The sequence below is a fragment of the Typopeltis vanoorti genome, chromosome 19, assembly GCF_054136105.1.
Source record: "Typopeltis vanoorti isolate ZY-2024b chromosome 19, IOZ_Tvanoo_1.0, whole genome shotgun sequence".
NCBI lineage: Eukaryota > Metazoa > Arthropoda > Arachnida > Uropygi > Thelyphonidae > Typopeltis > Typopeltis vanoorti.
Window position 1 is genome coordinate 51,456,859 of NC_143567.1, and position 24,682 is coordinate 51,481,540.

Genomic DNA, 24,682 nt, shown 5'->3' on the forward strand with positions numbered 1-24,682 from the left:
GTATCAGTACTTGGTGGGACTTTGTTAGGACCCCTGAAACATTTGAAGATGAAAAATTCATGCTCAAGTGGTTTTTGGTTTGGTGCCAGAGATCTTCATCCACCCACCATGGAGCCACACTTGGAGACCCACTGACAGGAAAGCAATAATTGCACTTGGGAGTGGAACACCAGGGCTACCCCCCCCCCCCAGATGCTATACCAGCACACAGCAAGCCTTGGATCCTGACCCTGGAAATGGGGTGAAAGACTTACTGCAACACTGCTGATCCTTGCAGATAAGCCCACTAGCCAAGTGACCTTGGCCAGGTCATTCAGGACCACCCTTCTTGCCAAAGCAGAGTCCAAAATAGTGCAGGACTACCAGGATTCCCCTTTCTGGATGTCCATAGGTCACACTGCATGGAAAACATGGTGGCAGGGCATTGGATCCCAGATCACCATCACTGGGATCCAAAGAAAGGATAGTAAAAAAGACTCAGGAGAAGTAGAGTAAAGAATATGGGAAGAAAAGTAAAGAAAGACAGGAAGAATGAAAAGAGCCAGTACCATCACTGGGAGGTCCCCTCCACGATAAACAGGGAAGGGATCCAGAGGAAGATCAAGATCTAAATGGATTGATTCAGTCAGACATATCCTAGATAAACAGAATATTAGATATGACAATAATGGAGTGTTAACAAGTGGTAGATTAATTTGGAGAAAAATTGTTGATAGGATATTAGTATAATGTAAACGTAATCATGTAGTACTGTCTTGTATCTTGTACATCCCCTTAAAGGTTCACATGACAAATATGACGATATTGTGCAAGTCTGAGAAAAAGGAGGGTGACCAGTAACCAGTAGTGGTACTACAGAGTTCAGTGCTTAGGTCATTTTTTAACTTATATATTAATAATAATAGGATTGGACTGGATGTATCAGCAAATATACAAAGTTATGAAGAGTGATAAGAGACACTTGCAATAGAGAATCTTTGTTGCCTGGACAAATGACAACAAATGTCAGTTCATTGTTGCTAAGTGCAACACTGTTAAAGTAGCTACACTGCTAAATTGGTTAAATCATCACATCAAATAACTACAATATTACTTGCAGAAATAAGTTATTTTCATCACATATAAGACTCTGCTAACCCCAGCCCTTGTCTACTGTACTTACACATGGTCAACTGGAGTCTGAAGAGATGAAAAGACATAAACCAGGATATCCTCTACAACCAATCATTGTATAGAAAGGTTGTATTTGTATAGGGAGTCCTACATACAAAGTTTCTTTTGAATCTCTTCTCTCTCTCTCTCTCTCCCTTCAACAGCAACTACTTTTCTTATATCCAAAATACAAGCAATTGTACCTCAAAAATCAAGGTTTGAAACTTGATTCCACAGATTTACTAGTAAATTTTGACACAGCATCACCCTTTACTCCTGTTCCTCTAGCTGACATGCTAGAAAAGTTCCATGAGATATTTATGACCTGTTTAAGTGTTTGTCATGAACTCTATTTTATATTTTAGCTCAAATGAAAGTTTTAATGACAAACTGAACGGATAGTCATGGACTATCCAATTATCATATTCTTGCCAACTTCTATTTGAGCAGTTGGAAGAAAAAATATTCGCTTTTGATTCAAAACCTTCCTTATGGCTTCACTATATGGATGACATTTTTGCTATTTGGAACAAATCATGTCAGCAACCAGAAGTCTGCTTATAAAAAATGAATAACCTTCATCACAGAATCAAAGTCACCATGGGACTTGAAGGAAATGGGACTATATCCTTCCTGGATATCCATATAAAAAGGGAATTAAATAGTTCCTTATCAACATCCATCTATTGCAAGCCCTTTCTTCTCAGGTCAGTATACCCAACACACTTCTGCTCACCATCTCTCACAGAGATGGTGAGCAGAAGTGTATTGGTATTATTAAATATCTCCTTTTGAAAGCTCATATCATCTGTTCCTCATCTGAATTGCTTCAAAAAAAATTCTACAATCAAAGAAATTGCTATTCTCAATGGATGGTTACAACTCCAAAACAAAAGAGAACCTATGAACCATTTTTCTCTGACATCTATTAGAAGAGGTGACTCACATAGAAACTCCATCCACTTTTAAAGAAGTTCAACATACCTATCACATTCAAGCCTATTAATTCCATCAACTCAATGACATATCTGAAAGATAAAATTCAATCTCTACTGCTAATGGATTATATTCAGTTCCATGCAACTGCTATTTATTCTGTTTTGGACAAACAGGCCAATCTGTTTCTAAATGCATCACTGAACATGAATCGTACACTACCATCAAGAAATGTAACAAATCTGGTCTAGCTGAGCATGCAGTTTATGAATACTAGCCACAGGATCTCTGGGGTGAGACTAAATTATTACACAGTAGTTTCCATAAAAATTTCCATAATGTTTGTATTTATGTTTTAAAGAAAGTGCAAAATTCTTCTACATGGCTCTAATCTCAACCTCAGTGATGGACCCTCCATGCCAAAACTATAAAAAAAATCATCAAGACTATAGTTTTCATTTTCATCATCTCAGGAGTGGTGGTTAAGATACGGCAAAAATTGAAGGACAAAATTCAAGAATGTGTGGATAAGAACATGATATTCTATGGGGAATAGCCTGACTTTATGAAGAGGAAACTTTGTCTCAGTAATCTATTCACTTTCCACAATAAAGTAATCACCATGTTAAAGAAGAAAAATGACTACACCATGACATTTAGATTTTTGCAAAAGACTTGATAGTATACTGCATAGAATCCTATTAATTAAACTGGAGTAATTGGAAATGGACAAGAAACACTGATAAAAGGGCAACTGATAGGCAAATCTCAGAGAGTGGTATATGGTGAAGAGGAATCAAAGAAAGGGTAGATAACTGGTAATGTGTACACAGAACTCCTTGCATGGACTGCAACTGTTGTACCATTAATGATATTAGGAATGATTTGAGGTTGGGGGGGGGTTACCAGCTGTTTGCTAATGATGCTAAACTACAGAGAACATTATTTCATAAAAGTAATGTTAAGATTAAATTCTGGATGACTGAAGAAGAGATCTCATAGTACCCATTTATAAAACAGGAAATAAAAGGAAATGAGTACAAAAATTTATGAATGCATCCTTGAGAAGAGGCTAAGTAAAATTATGGAAAAAAAACTCTGGGAAAGAACAAAGTCAAAAGGGAATGTAATTGATCAGATTTTCACTTTAGGATAAACTGCTGTGAATTCATGGGAATATAACAAGGATTTGCAAATTCAGTAGAATGGGTGAGGAAAGATTAGCAAAAACAAGTGTTCTCTGCCAGGTTGGCAGGAAAACGACCCAGAGGAAGACAAAGAAATAGGTGGATTGATACAGTACAAAGTGCCTTAGACGATAGAAATGTAAGATCTGATAATGTTGGAATCTTGACAAGTTACAGACTGATTTGGAGGAAAATTGTAGATAGAAAGTTAGTAATGATGTAAATTTTTCATGTAGTACTATCATATCCTGTACACCCCTCGAGAGTACATGGCAGGAATTTGATGATGTAGTCCTGGAAAAGGTATATTTCAAAATTCCAACAGAAAAGGTATTCAAAACACTACAACTACATGGTGTAAATATACTGGCACTGAATCAGAAATTTTGAAGAATCAGTGGCTTCTGTATAGGCAAGTGACTGTGATTGATTGGTTCAAAGAGAGAAAGAGAGAGAGAGAGAGAGAGAAATGGGTAGGGAACAGCCTTCATTAAATACTTAGGTCAACTGCTGCACACAGGAAGTTCTGTTTGTCCACAAGCCTTCTCAAAAAAACAGAGATCTCATTCCTGAGAGACTGTCTTAGGACCACAGTTAAACTTCTTAGACAAGCAATGTGGGTTATTTATCCACTGATTAAATACCCGGGATATCTCGCCTTTTGATGGCAGTTCTTGTTGGAACTAATGATTAAGTAGCGACAAATATAGTATGAATCAGCGAGAAAGAAAAGTTAGAGAGTAAAAACTGTAGGTTTTTACTCTCTAACTTTTTTGCTACCATCATACAATTTCACACAGCAGGTAGGCTGTGTGTGAAAGAAACAGATGTGAATTTTTAGATGTGAATTACTTATTGGGATGAGACCTAATGCAGAGAGTCAGGCAAACTAGATCATTAAGGGAGGAACAGTGAAACTAGTTATTATATGTGAGTGAAAGTTCAGCTATGGAATGCAAATGTGATAAAGATATGAATGACAATAAACATGGTTATGAATCTGGTAAAAGGGTAGAAACATACACTTTGGGTCAGACCTTTTATACTTAGATTGCACATCTATAAAATAAGCACATCTAACTGAGAGGAGGCCTCCACATAGCCTTTAAAGGAATGCGGAGAACTGACCAGGGATTCTGACCTAATGTCCAATCCCCACCTTCTCGTGAACGAACGAGAATGGGCTGGCAATTTGGGATTTAGCCAACCAAATTGTATTCTTATTGGCTTAAACCACAACACAAAATGATGGTACAACATGATAGAATTTCATGCCAGCTGGGGACGTCGCCCGGTTAAACAAGGCCCCCGTTGTTTACGTCAGGGAACCAGTTGTTTTCATCAGGGCGAAAAGTCAGCATTGGTGAAAATCTTCTCCTCTATGACAAGGATATCTCTGTGTCTGTTGTTCACATACTGCCGGAGAAGTGCCTTTAATTTTATCACCCTCTGCAGCATAAGTTGCAGTGTTAGGATGTGTCCTGTAGAACTAAGATAGGCTCTCACCCCCAGGTCATCAGTTAGTACATATGACGTCATTCTCTGTGAAATGTTAATCTTTTGCAACATCACTTTTGCATTCTCACATGATTACACCGAAGGCGTGCCTTCACAGCCCTCACAAGCTGTTGTGTCCTAATGCATGGTCAACTTTCTCTTTGATGATCAGATAGGTCTTCTGTATCATTATAATTTGTCCAATACACAAACATCCTACTAATCCTGAGTGTTTTTTTAGCATGATGAAAATAACAGGTGATGAAAATAACTTGTGAAGTGCTATTACACTTCACAAGTTATTTTCATAATCTCCTCACTGCACGTTAACCCATACAGCTAGACAACTCTCTCTCTCTCTCTGTCTACACTGACATAAACATAAACATGCAAATGTTGGCTGTGCACAGCATCACTAATGGAACCGAGCTCACGCAATTCTGTGGGAAGAGTGCAGAAGTTGTAACAGTATTTATGGCAAGACTGTGTATACATAGTCTTGCCATCAGTCTACCAAACTGATGAGTTGAACCTAGAACCCAAATTCCCTTCACCATTTCCACTTTTCTTTCTTGAAAAACTAGCCCTGCATTTTGTTGGATATTTTCACCCAAGTGCCTTATACCAAAAAATTCATATGGAGTTCATCTCTCATGAACTCCACACTTTTCTACCATCAGAGTCATCCCATACATATAAATATCACATATGTTTCTCCTACAATCCACTTACTGAGTCATTTGTAATCTCAGCTCTCCTTGTCAGCTTACTCCTATCATACTGTGACAACAGTCTCACAATCATTATTCTTATACTCTTCTACTTTACTCAACAACTCTTTTATATCATCTCTCTCTCTCTCATGCTGCATTTTTCCTCTTTCAAATCATTCATCCCAACCAACACAATCATATCATCTGCTCATCATCAAATCTTTGCATCTGCAGAAAAACACACTTTCAATACTTGTCATCCCATCCCCACCCCCCCTCTAATCAAGGAATCAATATATCATTTTTTGTCCATCTCTTTACATGCCGAAAACCAAAAAGCCTCTCTCCTTTCCTGCTATTTGCCAAGTACTTTTGCAGTGTCACCAACTCTCGAGTAATATTGTGCAGCACACAAAGACCAAATTTTGAACATCATGGTGAACACTTCTTTTTTTTTCTTTTTTCTACAAAGCTTATTTCACACTTTCTCACCTCCTTCACACAACTATCACCATCTTACATTACAACACCTCCATTCTTGCCTATATTCTGCTTATCACAAGTCACTACTTGCCACATCATCCCATGTTAGAGGCTTAATGGTGTGAGACAGCACTGAGAAAGGATTAAAAATAATATATAATTCTTCCAATATTTCATCTCAGTCACTGACATGTCTTCAGGGAGTATAATGTGAGACTTGTAACACATACAAAGGCAACAAAAGGCTAAGTGAAAAAATGGGCAAAAGACCAGAACCCTAACTAGGAGGAGTACCCTCTGCTGGTCTTTGTTGGTTAATTGAAGGAAAAGGATCTAATCACAGGGTCATATAACATGCAACACCACACATTACCTTTTGTCTCTAATGTGGATTTTCTAACTACCAGAAGCAACAACCAATGTGGATTTTTCTGACCACACATAATGTTTGTTAAAACGTGAAAAAGTTACCTTATCAGAAAACATGATTGTCCTGGTCGACTCTATGAAAGTAGTGTCGTTGCAAATTCCTTATGGATGACTATATCATCTTACGTCATCTCTTGCAAGCATTGAAACTTGTAAGGATGCAATTTCAAATATTTTCACAAGACATCATGCAGTGTCGAATGACATGACTGTAATTCAGGTGATGCAGTTCGTGTCAACTTGCATGAACTTTGAACAAAGGCCTCTTGAATATGCTCAATATTTTCTTCAGATGCTTGAGGCTGCCCTGCTCCTTTCTTGTGTTCCACACTTCCAGTTTCCATAAACTTTTCATACCAAGCCCATATGGTTGACCTTGATGGGGACAATCTGTTGTAATAACTTTTAAACTTTCATATCTGATATTTTTTTTTTTTTTTTCAAATGATCTGAAAAGAAAAAAAAAATGAAAAAACTTGTCAAAACTTATTATTCAGAAAAACTTAGAGTTTTTTCTGTAAAATGGGGCAACACAAATATTTCTACACCTCCTAAAAGATAATTTTCAAACACCCTGTATAATGAATTTCTTAAAGTGGAAGTCTGTAATTCTCTAAAATTCAATCTGTTCAAATTCTTATAAATATTCCACACACCATTTTTTTTTTTTTTACTTACTGTTTACAGGACTCCATAATCTGGAATACATTGTCTAATAGAGATTCCATATCCTCTAAAGAGACTGTTTCTGGATATTTCTTCAACAATGCACACAAAAATTGCAACCTAAAAAATTTTAATTTTAATATTTAATTATATACAAAAAAGGAAGCAGGAAATAGTAATGTGGAAATATTGTACTGCTTAAAAAAATTTTTTTTCAAGAAAATAAACCAAAATAATTTTCTCTTGAATAACAATCCATTTCATAATTTCACTATTATCTATGCAGCCTCCAATCTCATAATTAAATTTGCAATGAATTGTTTATATAAATAACAAAGTTTATTGCAGTAACAAACAGAAAAGTTAAGAAAATAACCAACCATGAACCAACCTCAGCATGAACCAGTTTTGCTGCCTTAAGATCCAGTCATTTTGTCAGGATTAAGATACTGGTTCAGAAAATTTAAAGAAGACAGTTCTGCAATGATACAAGTTAAAATGGGTTAGAACACTGGTTGTATACAGTGTTTTTGACTAATTTCTCTCATATTCCATATAAATTTATTTCCTGGATTCCATATTGTACAACCTTGGATTATTCTGTTATCTAGTTCCATATTTAATTTACCTAGAAATAGTGCCTAAATATTTGATTTGTTCTATAGGTTCTCCATTCAAGATGAACCTGATGTTTTTCACTGTTCCTGCCTATTTTCATAGTCAGTCTTTTTTAGTGCTGATTTTCATACCAAATTTGTTACAGCAGTTATTCAGTTTAGTTAAGGAATCCTGCAGACTTGTACTCAATTTATTTAAAAGCATAATATCATCTACATCAAGTAATATAATCTGATAATATGATCCATATAGATGATGAATGTCAGTGGATTTTCCATCAAACTATCTTCTTGCACTTCTTCAATTCTAACTGATGATTTGCTATTTTAAATACAGATTTATGTATTTCTATGTATAATGTCCTGTTTATTCCATATAACTGTAGAGACACTTTCCTCTTAGCACCTCGTCATATGCTTTTTTCCAGATATACAAAACATAAACACTGATCCTTGATATATTCCCACGATTCCTCAGCTATCTGTTGTAAAGTGAAAATCTGATCCTGACTACCCTAGTTTGACCTGAAGCCAGCTTGTAATTCACATGTTTCTCTATTCCATAAGTTTTCTTAGCCATCTTTTCTTAGTCTTCTGAATTATGCAGTGCAGCCACTATAAAACTTTTATACCTTCATGTTTGTACATTTCTAGTTGAATATTATCTTCTTATCTTTCCATATTTTGCTTATTTAACAACTTTTTCTACCTCAAGTATTGATGTGGAATTCCCCAAATGCATTTTTCTTGAATATTTTCTGCCACTATTCTATCACTGCTTATTTCCTTTACCAATCTTTCAGAGTAATTACTCCAAATATCCAAAATGTTTTTCTTTAGTTTTTTTTATCACTTTTATTATCTCTGATTCCTTTTACAGTACTCATTCCTTCATTTCTAACTTTTTCTATAGTCTCCAGTATATTTTTGCCACCTTCCTGTTATTTCTCTTTTAATTTCAATATCCTTATTGAAGTCTTCTTATGACTTTTGTTTGGCTACTTTTACTTGGCCTAGCATTCTTATATTTTTCCTCGAGTATCTGATGTCTTATTAACCTGGCCATTTTGTTATGCTTTCTTCTTTTCCAGGACAGGACTACTTGCAACTTTTTTTTTTTTTTTTTTTTTTTTTAACTTCATGAAGTCCACCATGTCTATCCTTGCAAATAACCTCACCACATAACTCCAGGTCTGAATCAGTCAATGTTTTCTTCAAAGTTTGCCAGTGAGACTCAAAGGATTCATTGTTGTTCTCAAACGTGTTCATTTTTTTCTCTAATATTATTCTGTATATTTGAGTCTACAGTTCATCTCTGTAAGCTGCTCAGCTTGGATTCTTTTTTAAACATTTTCTTAGATATTTTTCAATATGAAATTAATTTTTATCCTGCTCAAAAGTAAATGGTGATCACTTCCTATTTTAAATCCCCTTTATACTTTTGTGTCCTAAACGAAATTGCTGTCAACAACAACAGTCAATAAGATTTTTCTAAAATATCCTTTAATCTAAACAATATGTTTTTATTTATATTTAGATGTATCTAACAATAAGTGAGACATTTTCAAGGAAATGCCCCAGTTAATATTAAGCAAAATATTGAATTAAGATATTATTTTTTTTTTACTTTTGTATTGTTAAGAAACCTTTAAAGTTTTTTTGTTCACATTTCTTATTTCCTGCATCTTCTTTCCATGTGAATTTATGCACATCTTTATCGTGGTGTTATAATGACCAGTCTTCTGAACAGAAATCCAACAGGTACTAACTATTATTATTAGCTTTGCTCTTTCTGCAAATTTTTTTTAAAGCATTTCCATATGTCCAGTATTAATTTCCTATGCTGCTGCTGTTTAGATCTCCAACAAGGACCAACTTTTCCTTAAAGTCAGCTGTCTTCTCTGATTCAAAGAATTTCGACACTTCTTCCTTAGTAGAATCCTCTGTGGGACCATAGGCACAAATGAGTTTCACTGACCAATTCTTCATTTTGATGTTTGCCCACATCACTCATTTGTACTCTTTCCTTTTGCTCATTTAGGAGAATCTCATCTGCTTTTTTTTTTTTTTGTTGTTTGTTTCAGGAACATCAATTATGTCAATAAATATATATCTCTCTAATTCTTCTGTCAGTTTTGCTTCTTTTCTTTTGATGCTGCCATCACTGATTGTGTACTTATCTTGAATTCTAGTGAATTCAATTTAAGAATTTGATCATATAAAAGTGTCAACCTTAGCATGAACAGATTGTTAGTCTTTTGAAATCCATTGTTGTTAATCTACGTTAGTTGACTGAAGATGATCTATAAGTTTTGCATTGAATTTAGGTAATATACTTTATTAACAACCTTTCTTGTGTCTACATGTAGTTTTTTTCTGTATCACAAGTAGTACCTCTAAAAACTTTTATTCGCTAAATGCTTTCTTTTGCCAAATCTGTCATATTTTGGAGTAGAAACAGTTAATAATACAGCTGATGTTTTTAATAATTTGCATTACTCTTTTATAAGTATCTAGTTATTAACCAAACTTCATATCAGATTTTGGAAAATGTTATCAGGAGCAATAGAAAATCCAAACCCATTTGTTACAAATAACATCTATAGTGTTTAATGAATAATCTGAAAGATAAATTTTATGTAACTTCATTCATTTATTTATTTTTTTTACTTATCTTCCAGAAAATGTTTTTTTAATTAGAATTTCCTTCCAAGTTTCAAAAACTACATATCAACTGCAAACAATTATATTGTCTATAAGCATTTTGACCATTTTTTAACGGTACTGGTTAATAAGCAAATCCCAGCTTATCTATTCTAATTTAATTCACATCTGGCTTCAACATATAATTTCTCATAAAAGAGAAAAGAAACCAAGAAACCAGCCTTTTAAAAACTGCTTTGTTTGCATTTGAAGATCTGATTTTGATCTCCAAAAGTATCTGAAGAATTTGAGAAGCAAAAGTATCTGATTTTCAAAAAATTAGAAATGGTCAGGTATCCCTATCATCTCTTCATAATTCTCGTGAAAAGGCTTAGACGTTGGTTATGCATTTTCACTATATTATTTCAGGAAATTACAACGTACTAGGATATACATTAAAATAAATTTTAATATATTTCTATATTTCGGCAACGTCACACTGCCATTTTCAAGAACTTAGGTACAAGATACGTGCATGCAGGCACAGCAAAACAATAAATGAGCAAGAAGTATGAAGCTATTATTTCTCCTAAAGTCCTGATGGTGCCCTCTAGCGGGCAATGTTGGTATTCTTGGGTGATTGGGCTGAAGGTCTTCTGATGTAGGTTTCCCAAATTTGAGGAAGTCTCATGCAGCCAAATTTGTTGAGGTTTGGTTCGTTTCTTAGGGCTGAAGCTGATTCTATGAAAAGCCATTCATATCTGTATTTGCTACGGTGTATTATCCTGGCTTTTTTTTCAACCATATTCTATGGCAGGTATCCAGAGCATGGTCAGCAAGACCAGAGTGGCTGTATTGGTGAAACCGGATGTAGTCCTTGTGTTCTGAAATTCTGATATTTGCTGTCCTGCCTGTTTGGCCGAAGTAGGACAGCTTACAGCTGCAAGGGACCTAGTACACACCAGGTAGGTCTAGGGGGGGGGGTCTTTTGTTGAGCGGATAAGGGATGCCAATTTTTTATATGGTTTGTAACAAGAAGTTAAGTTATGTTTTTTTAAGATTTTTGTGATTTTTTCTGAGGTGCCTCGGATATAGGGTATGGTGATGGATTTAGAGTAATCCTTGTTGTGAGGGGGAGGGGGGGGTTGTGGTTTACTGGTTTTAATATTTTTTGGATTTTTTTTTTTTGGGGGGGGGGGGTAGCCATTGGCTGAGAACGTGTTGAGGATGTGGTTTAGTTCTGTAGTTAGGGCATTGTCATTCGAGCAGATAAGTTTAGCCCTGTTGTGTAGTGTCTTAATGACTCCATATTGTTGTGAAGGGGGGGGGGGGATTGTTGGTGAATGTATCTGCCTGTATGGGTGGGTTTTCTATATACTGAGAAAACAGGTTCCATCAGGCTGGCAGGTGACTAGTGTGTCTAAGAAAGGAATGCAGTTGTTTTTTTTCCTCTTCCAGGATGAATTTGATTCTGGGGCATTGGTTGTTTAAGTGTGTTAAGAAGGAGAGGAGTGCATCGGAGCCATGTGGCCAAATAGCGAATACATCATCCACATAGCGAAGCCAAATGGTTGGTTTTTGTGGGGCAGAGTTCAAGGCTTGCTCTTCAAAAGTCTCCATATAAAAGTTGGCCAAGGGTGGGGAGAGTGGAGAACCCATGGCTGTCCCCTCTATTTGTTTGTAGAATTTTCCTTGCCAAACAAAATAGCCTGAGTTCATTGTGAACTGAAATAGGGCTGTGATATCGAGAGGAAATTTAGTTTGTATTAGCTCTAAGGATTCTTTGAGTGGGACATTTGTAAATAAGGAGGAGACATCAAAACTGACCATTATGTCAGTGTGCTTGAGTGTAAGGTTTTCTATGCATTGCCAGTATAGTGTGAGAGAGCTTTGGCCAAATGTTTTGCTAGTTTGTATGTGGGGGAACCTTGCAGCTGTAAGCTGTCCTACTTCGGCCAAACAGGCAGGACAGCAAATATCAGAATTTCAGAACACAAGGACTACATCCGGTTTCACCAATACAGCCACTCTGGTATTGCTGACCATGCTCTGGATACCTGCCATAGAATATGGTGGAAAAAAAGCCAGGATAATACACCGTAGCAAATACAGATATGAACGGCTTTTCATAGAATCAGCTTCAGCCCTAAGAAACGAACCAAACCTCAACAAATTTGGCTGCATGAGACTTCCTCAAATTTGGGAAACCTACATCAGAAGACCTTCAGCCCAATCACCCAAGAATACCAACATTGCCCGCTAGAGGGCACCATCAGGACTTTAGGAGAAATAATAGCTTCATACTTCTTGCTCATTTATTGTTTTGCTGTGCCTGCATGCACGTATCTTGTACCTAAGTTCTTGAAAATGGCAGCGTGATGTTGCCGAAATATAGAAATATATTAAAATCTATTTTAATGTATATCCTAGTACGTTGTAATTTCCTGAAATAATATAGTGAAAATGCATAACCAACGTCTAAGCCTTTCCACGAGAATTACGATAATCCATGGAGATGTTACCACACGTAAAGCACGCCATTACGGTAAATTGAAGTTGAAGCTAGCAAGACAACTGAATCGTCTCGCCTTCCTGAAGCGCTGCCGGGATAGCCAGGTAATCCCTAACTGTGTGAAATTCAAGCACCGTTTCTCCTTGCAAAAGGCACTTCGTATCTACAACCATGCCAGCCAAGCCTTACTCAGAGAACAAATTGCCGCCACTCGTCGTTTCCTGAGTGAAGCTAACTCAGCTATACAGGTACTCGAAGATGACCTTTCAAGCACCTTAAGCCACGAAATTTGGTCGATTTTATGCGACATCTCGTGCACTGCAGCGGAGAAAGAGTTTAAATTAGTCCGAGATCGACACATCAGAAAATTCGAAAATTTAAAAAAGGTTGCGATCTCAAAAACGTAACTTCCTACCAATACGGTAGTGAATCTGTCGTCACTAAGTGTGAAACCTGAAGCACTCGACACCCTTGCACGTGGCCACAACTTCACCATTGCGCCCAGAAGAATACCTGCTGAGGATATCATGATACGGATTGAACGCGGGATCCGACACCTCCCAAGCCACGTCGCCAACGATATTTGACTGGATGTAGCTTGTGTTCTGACCAAAGCCAAACCACCTAAAACCAACATGCCCAGTAAAGAAATTAAATCTCTATTAGAATTAAAGATAAACAAGAAAATAATAATCACCAAAGCTGACAAAGGGAATTCCACAGTATTGCTGAACCAAAAAGATTATACAGGTAAGCCGAAATCTCTATTGTTAGATCGTGCCACTTACCTCCCTATCGAATACAATCCCACCAACTCACAAATTAGAAAACTCCACAGGCTCCTTAAGAAGGTCACTTCTTGGCCTGTGGAAATCACCAACAAACTAAAAACCATATAACTCCATACCCCCCTGTATTTATGGACTCCCAAAAATTCACAAGGAAAATGTGCCATTACGTCCCATAGTGGATGGCATTGATTCCCCCACATACAAACTAGCAAAACATTTGGCCAAAGCTCTCTCACACTATACTGGCAACACACCTTCATACATAAAAAACTCAGCCCACTTCAAAGCCAGTACAGAAAACCTTACACTCAAGCACACTGACATAATGGTCAGTTTTGATGTCTCCTCCTTATTTACAAATGTCCCACTCAAAGAATCCTTAGAGCTAATCCAAGCTAAATTTCCTCCCGATATCACAGCCCTATTTCAGTTCACAATGAACTCAGGCTATTTTGTTTGGCAAGGAAAATTCTACAAACAAATAGAGGGGACAGCCATGGGTTCTCCACTCTCCCCACCCTTGGCCAACTTTTATATGGAGACTTTTGAAGAGCAAGCCTTGAACTCTGCCCCACAAAAACCAACCATTTGGCTTCGCTATGTAGATGATGTATTCACTATTTGGCCACATGGCTCCGATGCACTCCTCTCCTTCTTAACACACTTAAACAACCAACACCCCAGAATCAAATTCACCCTGGAAGAGGAAAAAAACAACTGCATTCCTTTCTTAGACACACTAGTCACCTGCAAGCCTGATGGAACCTTGGTTTTCTCAGTATATAGAAAATCCACCCATACAGGCAGATACATTCACCAACAATTCCTCCCCCCCCCCCTCACGACAATATGGAGTCATTAAGACACTACACAACAGGGCTAAACTTATCTGCTCGAATGACAATGCCCTAACTACAGAACTAAACCACATCCTCAACACGTTCTCAGCCAATGGCTACCCCCCCCCCAAAAAAAAAAAATCCAAAAAATATTAAAACCAGTAAACCACAACCCCCCTCCCCCCTCACAACAAGGATTACTCTAAATCCATCACCATACCCTATATCCGAGGCACCTCAGAAAAAAATCACAAAAATCTTAAAAAAACATAACTTAACTTCTTGTTACAAACCATATAAAAAATTGGCATCCCTTATCCGCTCAACAAAAGACCAACCTCCCCCCCTAGACCTACCTGGTGTGTACCAGGTCTCTTGCAGCTGTAAGCTGTCCTACTTCGGCCAAACAGGCAGGACAGCAAATATCAGAATTTCAGAACACAAGGACTACATCCGGTTTCACCAATACAGCCACTCTGGTCTTGCTGACCATGCTCTGGATACCTGCCATAGAATACGGTGGAAAAAAAAGCCAGGATAATACACCGTAGCAAATACAGATATGAAAGGCTTTTCATAGAATCAGCTTCAGCCCTAAGAAACAAACCAAACCACAACAAATTTGGCTGCATGAGACTTCCTGAAATTTGGGAAACCTACATCAGAAGACCTTCAGCCCAATCACCCAAGAATACCAACATTGCCTGCTAGAGGGCACCATCAGGACTTGAGGAGAAATAATAGCTTCATACTTCTTGCTCATTTATTGTTTTGCTGTGCCTGCGTGCACGTATCTTGTACCTAAGTTCTTGAAAATGGCAGCGTGACATTGCCGAAATATAGAAATATATTAAAATTTATTTTAATGTATATCCTAGTACGGTGTAATTTCCTGAAATAATATAGTGAAAAAACATCTCTTCACAATTTTAACTAGTTCAAAAACAAAACCTTGCATTTAATTTTTAAAATAACATACATGTTTTATCTTCTTCCAATGAAGATTAAACATGTTGAGAATAGCATACAGCAGTAAATACTATTTATGTAAAAAAGTGGTTTACTCTTAAAATATGATGAAAGTGCAGATCATAAAGCAGTGAACGTTGTTAGTTATTTCTTAGTTTTGTTTTGGAAGTTTTTTCCCACTTGGTTAGACTATAATAAATTTAGTTTAATCCTTTATCGAAGTGTAAGCAAACAAAGTTTGCGCCTGAAGTATCTTCAGGACTGAGGCAACTCGTGGTAAAGGTGGACCAAGCTCTCATCACTCCTTGTCTCAGTATCTCCCATAATGCACAGCACATCTCTTTGCAGACATGTATAATGCTATGCATTAAGGGAAGGGCCACTACCCAGACCGGTTTCGACTTTTATTGAATGTTCAAGTACAGGTCAAACTCCAAAAACTCAGCATTGTTCCTCTCAGTAACAAGCTTACCCTGCCACTGAGAAGAACTCTCATAGCCGATTGGCTCTACACCGTGGCAGGCTCACCCCACCACAGAGCAGAGCTGCTCATTTGATCATATCTCATCCGAGGGGTAACAGCAACAGCCGTGCCTCAGTTAACTTTATAGGCTACAGCATTGCCGTTCATTACCCCCCTACCCAGGATCTGGGTGATACCAACAGCCAAGCCTCGGCTAAAACTTCATGGGCTACAGCATTGCCATTCATCACCAAGCTTCCAACCAGTTTCGACCTTTATTGGAGTCTAATCAGTGGGAGCCAGACCCAGAAGTGGTGATACTAAGGCAGAAGCAATGGAGAAGTCATATTTACCAATAAGAGTTGCCAAAAGGTGTACCACCTTATTATTAAATTACTCTGGATTTAGAGAAAGATGTTGGAAGTTTTTCCCCACTTGGTTAGACTATAATAAATTTAGTTTAATCCTTTATGTACTTTGCATTATAGGAGATACTGAGACAAAGAGTGATGAGAACTTGGTCCACCTTTACCACGAGTTGTCTCAGTCCTGAAGATACTTCAGGTGCAAACTTTGTTTGCTTACACTTGGATAAAGGATTAAACTAAATTTATTATAGTCTAACCAAGTGGACAAAAACTTCCAACATCTTTCTCTAAATCTAGAGTAATTTGTTACGTCACTACTTTTTCTATTAATTCTCTATCCTTATCCCTCTCGTACCTACCAAGCTTGAAATATCTAACCTATCTCTCTGGGGCCGTTTCTCCTTTCGGAACTCTGACAAATTTGTTTGTTTTAGTTGTGCCAGCCAGAGTCCTAGCACAGAAGAATTCTTGTACAAAGAAACCTTCCCAGAGTTCAAGAATTACCTAATCTTGTTCAAGTATTAAGTGCCTATAGAAATTTCAACATGTAGTCATGGCCTTAACTTTCTAAACTTCCCTTAATTTCCCCTTATTCATAGGTCGGAACTTTTGCGAGTGGTAAAATCAGTCTCATGTTCAGACAAACTAAGGCTTACATAGAAAAAACACATTTATTAAATATCAGATTGCATACAAATAGATTTCCACACATCAAAGGTATGTCATATCAAAATTCTAATTCACTAGCTAAGCAATAAGGAACATTCTAAATATCAATTACACTATTTACATCTCTAGGTTAAATAAGTACACATTCATCATAAGACACTAATTCAAAATTCTAAGTAAAGCTTGCTAACAAAGATCCATTCACATTCAATTGAGTGTTGCATACGCTCAGACTACTAGTCCAATATGGTTAACAAGTTACTGAGCACAAAATCACTTAAGAGTTCTCTTTCTTTTCAATTAGAAATCTGTTCATCTCTATTTACTCCAATACTAACTGTTACATGAATAAGGAAATTTCCGTACATTACCATTGTCCTGAGAGGATATCGCACTTCCGTCGTCCGTCCTTTGTGGTCAGATGTCTTTCTGCTTCATTGGTTTGTGTCCACATGGAGGTTACGCTAATCGACACAAATGGCCGTTCCTTGCACTTTGCCAGACAAACGCTCGTCTACCGGATCGCTGTCGTCATCTTTGCCATCCTTCAGAGGGGGATTTTACGCTGTCTCCCATCGGTAAACTCTTACCAATGGCCCTAGTTGATGTCTGCCGTCAGCTCACATATAGCATGCTCAACTCCTTCAGCTAGCAACTGGGAAGGAGATTGCCATCTGGCAACGTCGATCGGTCAGCACCGCTTGTCCACACAAGAAACAGGAACAGAAAAAAACGGGGGTTCTCAAACCCGCATGAACTCGCTTTTTATTCTTCTTCATAGCGCCCTCTTTTCGCATTGGAGGATCTCTCATTGCGCTCTCCTACGTGGTTGCGTCACACCTCTGCTCCTTGAAGAGCGCTCTTTCCGCTGAACGCAAGTTCAGCTCGCCTTCCACAAACGCTTTTGCTTCGGGCAGTACGTCATCGTAGGCAGCTAGCTAGCAACCTTTGGACCTTTGTTTGCACTTAGACATAAATTCTTACATAGAGTATAATTTTGACTTCAATAACTTTAAACAATATAATTCTACTCAGACGTACAATTTTCTCCTCTACTTTACTTCTTTCTAAGGTAATTCTAACAGATTTTCTTTTATATTTTGCTTTCTTAACTAATAGTACAAGTATTTCTAGCTCATAATTTTTGTTTCTTGTTAAATCCTGACTGAATGACCCTTTTGATAAAAAGGTCCTCATTCAGGATCTAACAAATTTAATAATAAGATGGTACACCTTTTGGCAACTCATATAGGTAAATATGACTTCTCCATTGCTTCTGCCTTAGTATCACCACTTCTGGGTCTGGCTTCCACTGATGAGACCTCAATAAAAGTCAAACCGGTCTGGGTATTGGCACTTCCCTTAATGCATAGCATTATACATGTCTGCAAGGAGATGTGCTTTTGCATTATGGGAGATACTGAGACAAGGAGTGATGAGAGAGCTTGGTCCACCTTTACCACGAGTTGTCTCAGTCCTGAAGATACTTCAGGCACAAACTTTGTTTGCTTACACTTGGATAAAGGATTAAACTAAATTTATTAGTTTTGTTTTATTAAGACTTTTTTTTCTAATGTGAATCCTGTCCAAAAAAAGGTTGTAAATCTACCATGCATTTTAGCATTGTAGATGGACTAGGGGTCAAATAATTAAAATCCTACTCTATAGACCAATCAGAAAACTTCGAGTCTCTGATAAACAGTGTAGTAGTTTCACAATTTCAACAAAAATCATCTACATGTAGAGATTTTCACAAACATTCCTGCTACCATGGGATTCAAACCCACAGCTTGCCAGTAGGAGAGCTGGTTAGCTATCTACTCTGCCAAAGCTGTCATTATAACATATAGACATGTTTACACGAGAATATTATATTTTAATTTGCCAAATATTTCAGTCTGAAATTAACAGACTATCTTCAGTGGCTACATTTTATGGTCTACCTAAAATACACAAGACAGATATTCCTCTTCGTCCTATAGTGGACTGTATCGATTCACCTACTTATTGCATAGCCAAATATTTAGTGAAATTATTGAAATCACATATAGGCAAATCACACTCCTTTTTGAAAAACTCTTCTGATTTCCTAAATAAATTAAAAAATATCTCATTACAACTGACTGATCTTATAGTGCGCTTCGACGTAGAATCTCTATATACTAATGTACCTCTCAAAGAGACTTTACAATTACTTGCTGACATCTTTCCACAAGACATCATAAAATTATTTGATTTCGTGATGCACTCTGGATATTTCTTATGTCAAAACAAATTCTACAACCAAGTGGAAGGAACAGCCTGGGAAGTCCATTTTCACCTGCTCTAACCAACTTTTATTTGGAACATCTAGAAGACATCCTGTTCTCATCTATATTCCCTCAACAACCCTTTCGGGTGATATATATAGACAACATCTTTTCAGTGTGGCCTCATAACAGAGATTCCTTACCTTCCTTTTTAGCCAGAATCAATTCCTTGAATCCTCGTATTAAGTTTACCATGGAGATTGAAAAAAGACAACAAGTTATTCTTTTTAGACGTCGTCCTCATCCATTTACCTTCAGGTATTCTAACAACAACAGTTTATAGAAAACCCAATTTCACTGGATGTTATATTCTCAAACAATCTGCTCATCATTCTTATCAAAAAAAAAGGAATCATAAAATGTTTAATCCGACAAGCCAGAACTAATTGTTCAACTCCTCATGAATTACAGAAAGAACTTTCAAATATCAAACACCACATGAAATTAAATGGCTTCTCGGAAAAGAGTAACAACATCAGTTCGATTCTTATAAGCCAATTCAAAACAACAAAGATTCAATACATTGAGTTCCAATTCCTTATATTCCGGGATTTCAGAACCAATTTCAAGAATTCTGAAGAAATATGATTTAACAGCCACTTATATACCTATTAACAAAATATCCACCTATTTTCTCCTCTTCTAAAGATAAATGCTCAACTATGTCTCTGCCTAGTGTGTATCAAGTTCCTTGTAACTGCAATCTGTCGTACTTTGGACAAACAGGACGCTCTATAGAAAAAAGAATTCAAGAACACCAATCATACTTTCAGCAAAACAAATCCGATAAGTCTAGATTGGCTCAGCACGGAATAGAGACAAGCTACAACATCCTCTGATCCAAGACTCACCTCCTACACAGATGTCGCTATAAATTTGAATGTTTATTTAAAGAAAGTGCCAAGACCTCACTTCAACACCCTAACTTGAATCGAAATGACTGTATATCTTTATCAAAAATATCATCATCATCATTATCAAATTCCTGACATTTACCCTCAAGGGGTGTACAGGATACGATAGTACTACAAGAAAAATTTACATCATTTTCCTAGCTACAATTTTCTGCCAAATCAATCTGTTACCTGTCAAAGCTACAATATTGTCAGATCTTATATTTATATATCTATCTTCCAAGGCATTTTTTACCATATCAATCCACCTTGGTCTTCCTCTAGGTCTTTTTCTTGCCAACCTGGCAGAGAACACTTGTTTGGCTAATCTTTCCTCGCCCATTCTGTTTAAGTAACCATACCACCTGATATTAGCTCTGCTAACGCATTCCTGGATGCTGACAATGTCAAGTTCTTTCCTAATATCCTCGTTTTTAATATGATATTGCCATTGATGCCATCTGTTCATGCCCCTAATCTTTCTCAGGATTCTCATATCTGCAGTCTCTAGTCTTTGGTCAAGTGTTTTACTTCTGAAACAGCTCTCAGATCCATAAGTTAAAATTGGTTTGAACACTGTTTTGTATACAGCTAATTTCATGTTTTGACTAATTTCTCTCTTATTCCATATAAATTTATTCAGTTGACTTCCTACCATACCAGCTTTGTTAATTCTGTTGTCTATTTCCATATTTAATTTACCATCTTCACTAAAAATCGTGGCTAAGCATAGGCAGAAATTCAATGTTTCTGCCTATTTTTATAGCAGATTTTTCATATCAAATTTATTACAACACTTATTCAATTTAGTCAGGGAATATTGCAGACTTGTCATGGATTTACTCAGAAGTATAACATCACCTGCATAAAGTCAAGAGCTAAGAATAATATCACCAATTTTTATAACAGATTTAATACTACTCTCCTTCATGTGATTCATAAAGATAATGAATGTGGAGATAATACGCAACCTTGTCACACACCAGATTTAACATTACACCACCCTTCAATATATATAGTCAATTCTAATTGCTGACTTACAACTCAAATAAAGAATAAGTATTGCTTGATATAATGATCCACTGACACCATACAACTGTAGCGTTTTGAATAGCTTCTCTCTTGGCACCTTGTAATATGCCTTTTCCAGATCGACAAAAATTTAAATACAGATCTTTGTTATATTCCCATGACTTTTCAAATATTTGTCGTAAAGTGAATATCTGATCCTGACAGCCTCTATTTGGGCTGAATCCAGCTTGTTCCTCACCAAGCTTCTCTTCCACAATACTTCTCAACCATTTCTCAAGTATACTGGCATAAATTTTACCAGGAACACTCAGTAGAGAAATACCTCTGTAATTCTCACAATCAGTTTTATTTCCCTTTTTATATATGGGAACTATGAGAGCTATACTCTAATCATCTGGAATTTGTCCTTCTGTCCAGGCCCTCTGAACTATGCAGTGTAGCCAATGTAAAACTTTTATACCTCCATACTTGAGCATTACTGGTCTAATATCATCTACTCCAGCTGCCTTTCCACACATCAGACTTTTGATGGCTTTTTCAACTTCAAGCATGGATATGTATTCCTGATTGCATGCCTGGTCAGTGTTTTTTATCACTGTGCTGTCATTACTGCTAGTCTCATTTAGCAATTTTTCAAAGTAATTACCCCATACTTCAAGGATATCTTTTTCTCCAGTTTTCATATCACCTTTATCATCTCTAATTACTTTTACAGCACTCTTTCCTCCATTTCTGAGCTTTTTCAACAACCTCCAGAATATCTTGTCACCTTCTTGATATTTATTTTCTATGTTCTTACCAATGTCTTCCAACCACTTTTGTTTAGCTAGTTTTACAAAGTGTTTAGCTTTCTTACATTTGTCTCTGTATTCTCTAAGAGCATAAGCTGACTTATTTGCCAGGAACTTTTGATATGCTTTCTTCTTTTCCTCACTGCCTCTTTAACTTCCTGTGTCCATCAGGGAGTTCTGATTTTTCTATCCTTGCAGACAACCTCATCACATGCCTCTCTGGCAGAATCAATTAATAATTTCTTCAGTGCTTGCCACTGAATCTCCAAGGTTTGATTCCTGTTCTCAAACTCTTTCATTTTTTCTTGAATAATGTTTGTATATTTTAGTCTACAGTTCACATCTGAGAGCTGCTCAACTTTTATTTGTTTAAAACTTTCTTACATGTTATTCTTTTCAATATGAAATTCAATTTTATCCTGCTCAAGACTAAATAGTGATCGCTTCCAATTTCAAATCCTCTGTACACTCTAGTGTCCTGCACCAGAGAGAAAACATCACTATCAACAATAATATAGTCAATGAGACTTTTCTTATTCCTTGCCTCTTCTCTCCATGTAAATTTGTGCACATTTTTATGTTGGAACATGGTGTTAGTAATAATCTGTCCATGTCCTGAGCAGAAATCCAACAAGTATTTGCCATTATTATTAGCTTTGTTCTATTCTCCAAATTTTCCCAAAATATTTTTGTATGTATGACAATCATTTCCTACTCTGCTATTTAGATCCCCAACAAGGACCAACTTTTCATTTTTCATTGTGTCAGTTGCTTTTTCTAAAGCCTCAAAAAATTCCTTCACTTCTACCTTAGGAGAGTCTTCTGTTGGACCATAGGTACAAATAAGTTCTCATTGTCCAGTTCCCCATTCTGATATTTGCCCACATCACTCTACTTGAAATTGCCTACCATTCAAGAAGATTAGCCTCGTACTTAGTGTTGAATACTATAGCTACTCCTTCTTTTCCTTGATTGTCATTGCCTGAATATAACATTTTGCATTTATTGCTCAGAAAGAGCTCACCGGTTTTGGTCTTTTTTGTTTCAGTTACCCCTATTATGTTGATCTAGTACTTATCTAATTCCTCAACTAGCTCCATTTCTTTGCCATTCAGGCTTCTTATGTTGATAGTACCGATCTTTAACTCTGGTGATACTGAGTTGGGGTGTGTTTTACGATTTGTTCCAGTAGCTGACTTTTCGCTGTTCGCCCTGACGAAAACAACTGGTTCCCTGACATAAACAACAGGGGCCTTGTTTAACCGGGCGACGCCCCAGCCTGCATGAAATTTTATCATGTTGTACCATCATTTAATATTGTGGTTTAAGCCAATAAGAATACAATTTGGTCGGCTAAATCCAAAATTGCCAGCCCATCCTCGTTCGTTCAGTATCCAGGTAGACACCTAACAGGGTGCACCACGAGAAGGTGAGGATTGGACATTAGGTCAGAAGCCCTGGTCGGTTCTCCACATTCCTTTAAAGGCTATGTGGAGGTCTCCTCTCAGTTATACAGCTGTGACCCTTAAGCACTCCTTATCAAAAAATATGGGATAGTTTAATCAGGATAACACATTAATATATATATAATTTTTTTTTTAATTAAGACTTTTAATTCTTACATTAGTCTAATCTTATTTATAAATTAAGATTATTATATGAATTTGTGAATTAATATCTTTAATTTAATCATTACTCTGATAAAAAAATGTTTTCCTCTCTTTAATGCTTAGCGATATAACATCACGTGGCTTGCTCTACTTTTGAATGATCAATTGTTGGTATTCCACCTTGTTAAAAACGGTTCCTATGTAGCCACTGTAGATAGTCTGTTAATTTCAGACTGAAATATTTGGCAAATTAAAATATAATATTCTTCTGTAAACATGTCTATATGTTATAATCTTATTGTTACAAGTTTCCCTAAAGAATCAAAAGTTGTCATTATTTATGTAAACAAAATTTACTGTCAAAAAATACTTACAACCTGCCTCTTTCTTTTCTAAAGATAACAGCATCTCAAGTGTAGATTTTCTTTCTGGTGAATCAGTTTAAATGCTTTTAATATTTAAATTATTGAATCTATCTAAAGCTAAATAAGAAAGAAACTGGCTGTTCTCATATTTCAGAAGTAATAACATAAGTCTAATAAATTCAAAGTCATTATCAAAATCTCGATATGTTTCCTGTTGAATATCTTCACAACCAAGAGAGTTGTCTTTAATCCAAGATAATCAGACAATCATACTAGGCCACTGTAGTTGTTCTGTTGTCTTTGAGGATTTCTAATGTAACGTTTCTTCAGTTTGCTTTTGCTGATGACTCCAATCCTGATAGGCATACTGATATCAGTTGTAGTTCTCATGGTGTGTGAAAATTACAGCTATTATAATGAACTGTGAACCGTAATGTTGATTTTCTACAAGAAAAAGAATGCTTGTGTCCAAGACCAAATATTGCACAATACTTTTTTCTCAGTATTAATTTTTTTCAGGATGGAATACATCCTAAAGCATCCAGTAGAGTGTTATCTAAAAATGTGTGGGTGATGTATTTTCTTAGTTTTCTTTATTTAAAACTATTAGTCTCATCTAATTAATGATGACTACTTAATTCTCTTGAGAGAAAGAGTGTCAAAACAAAAAACTGTAAATTGGTCAGTGGTAATGAGTTGAACCCCTTAGCCTTAAAGCTACTTCTATATCTAGGTGACATAAGAGAGG

General features: G+C 36.6%; 1 protein-coding gene across 1 annotated transcript in view; it reads right to left on the bottom strand.

Moving 5' to 3' along the window:
• The window catches only part of LOC150096080 (serine-protein kinase ATM-like), a 250,619-nt gene that overhangs the window by 130,343 nt on the left and 95,594 nt on the right, over nucleotides 1-24,682 (bottom strand). The window contains exon 10 of the mRNA XM_090409613.1: nucleotides 7,076-7,183. Within this exon, the coding sequence (XP_090265739.1) occupies nucleotides 7,076-7,183 (108 nt within the window). The remainder of the gene's footprint in view (nucleotides 1-7,075; nucleotides 7,184-24,682) is intronic.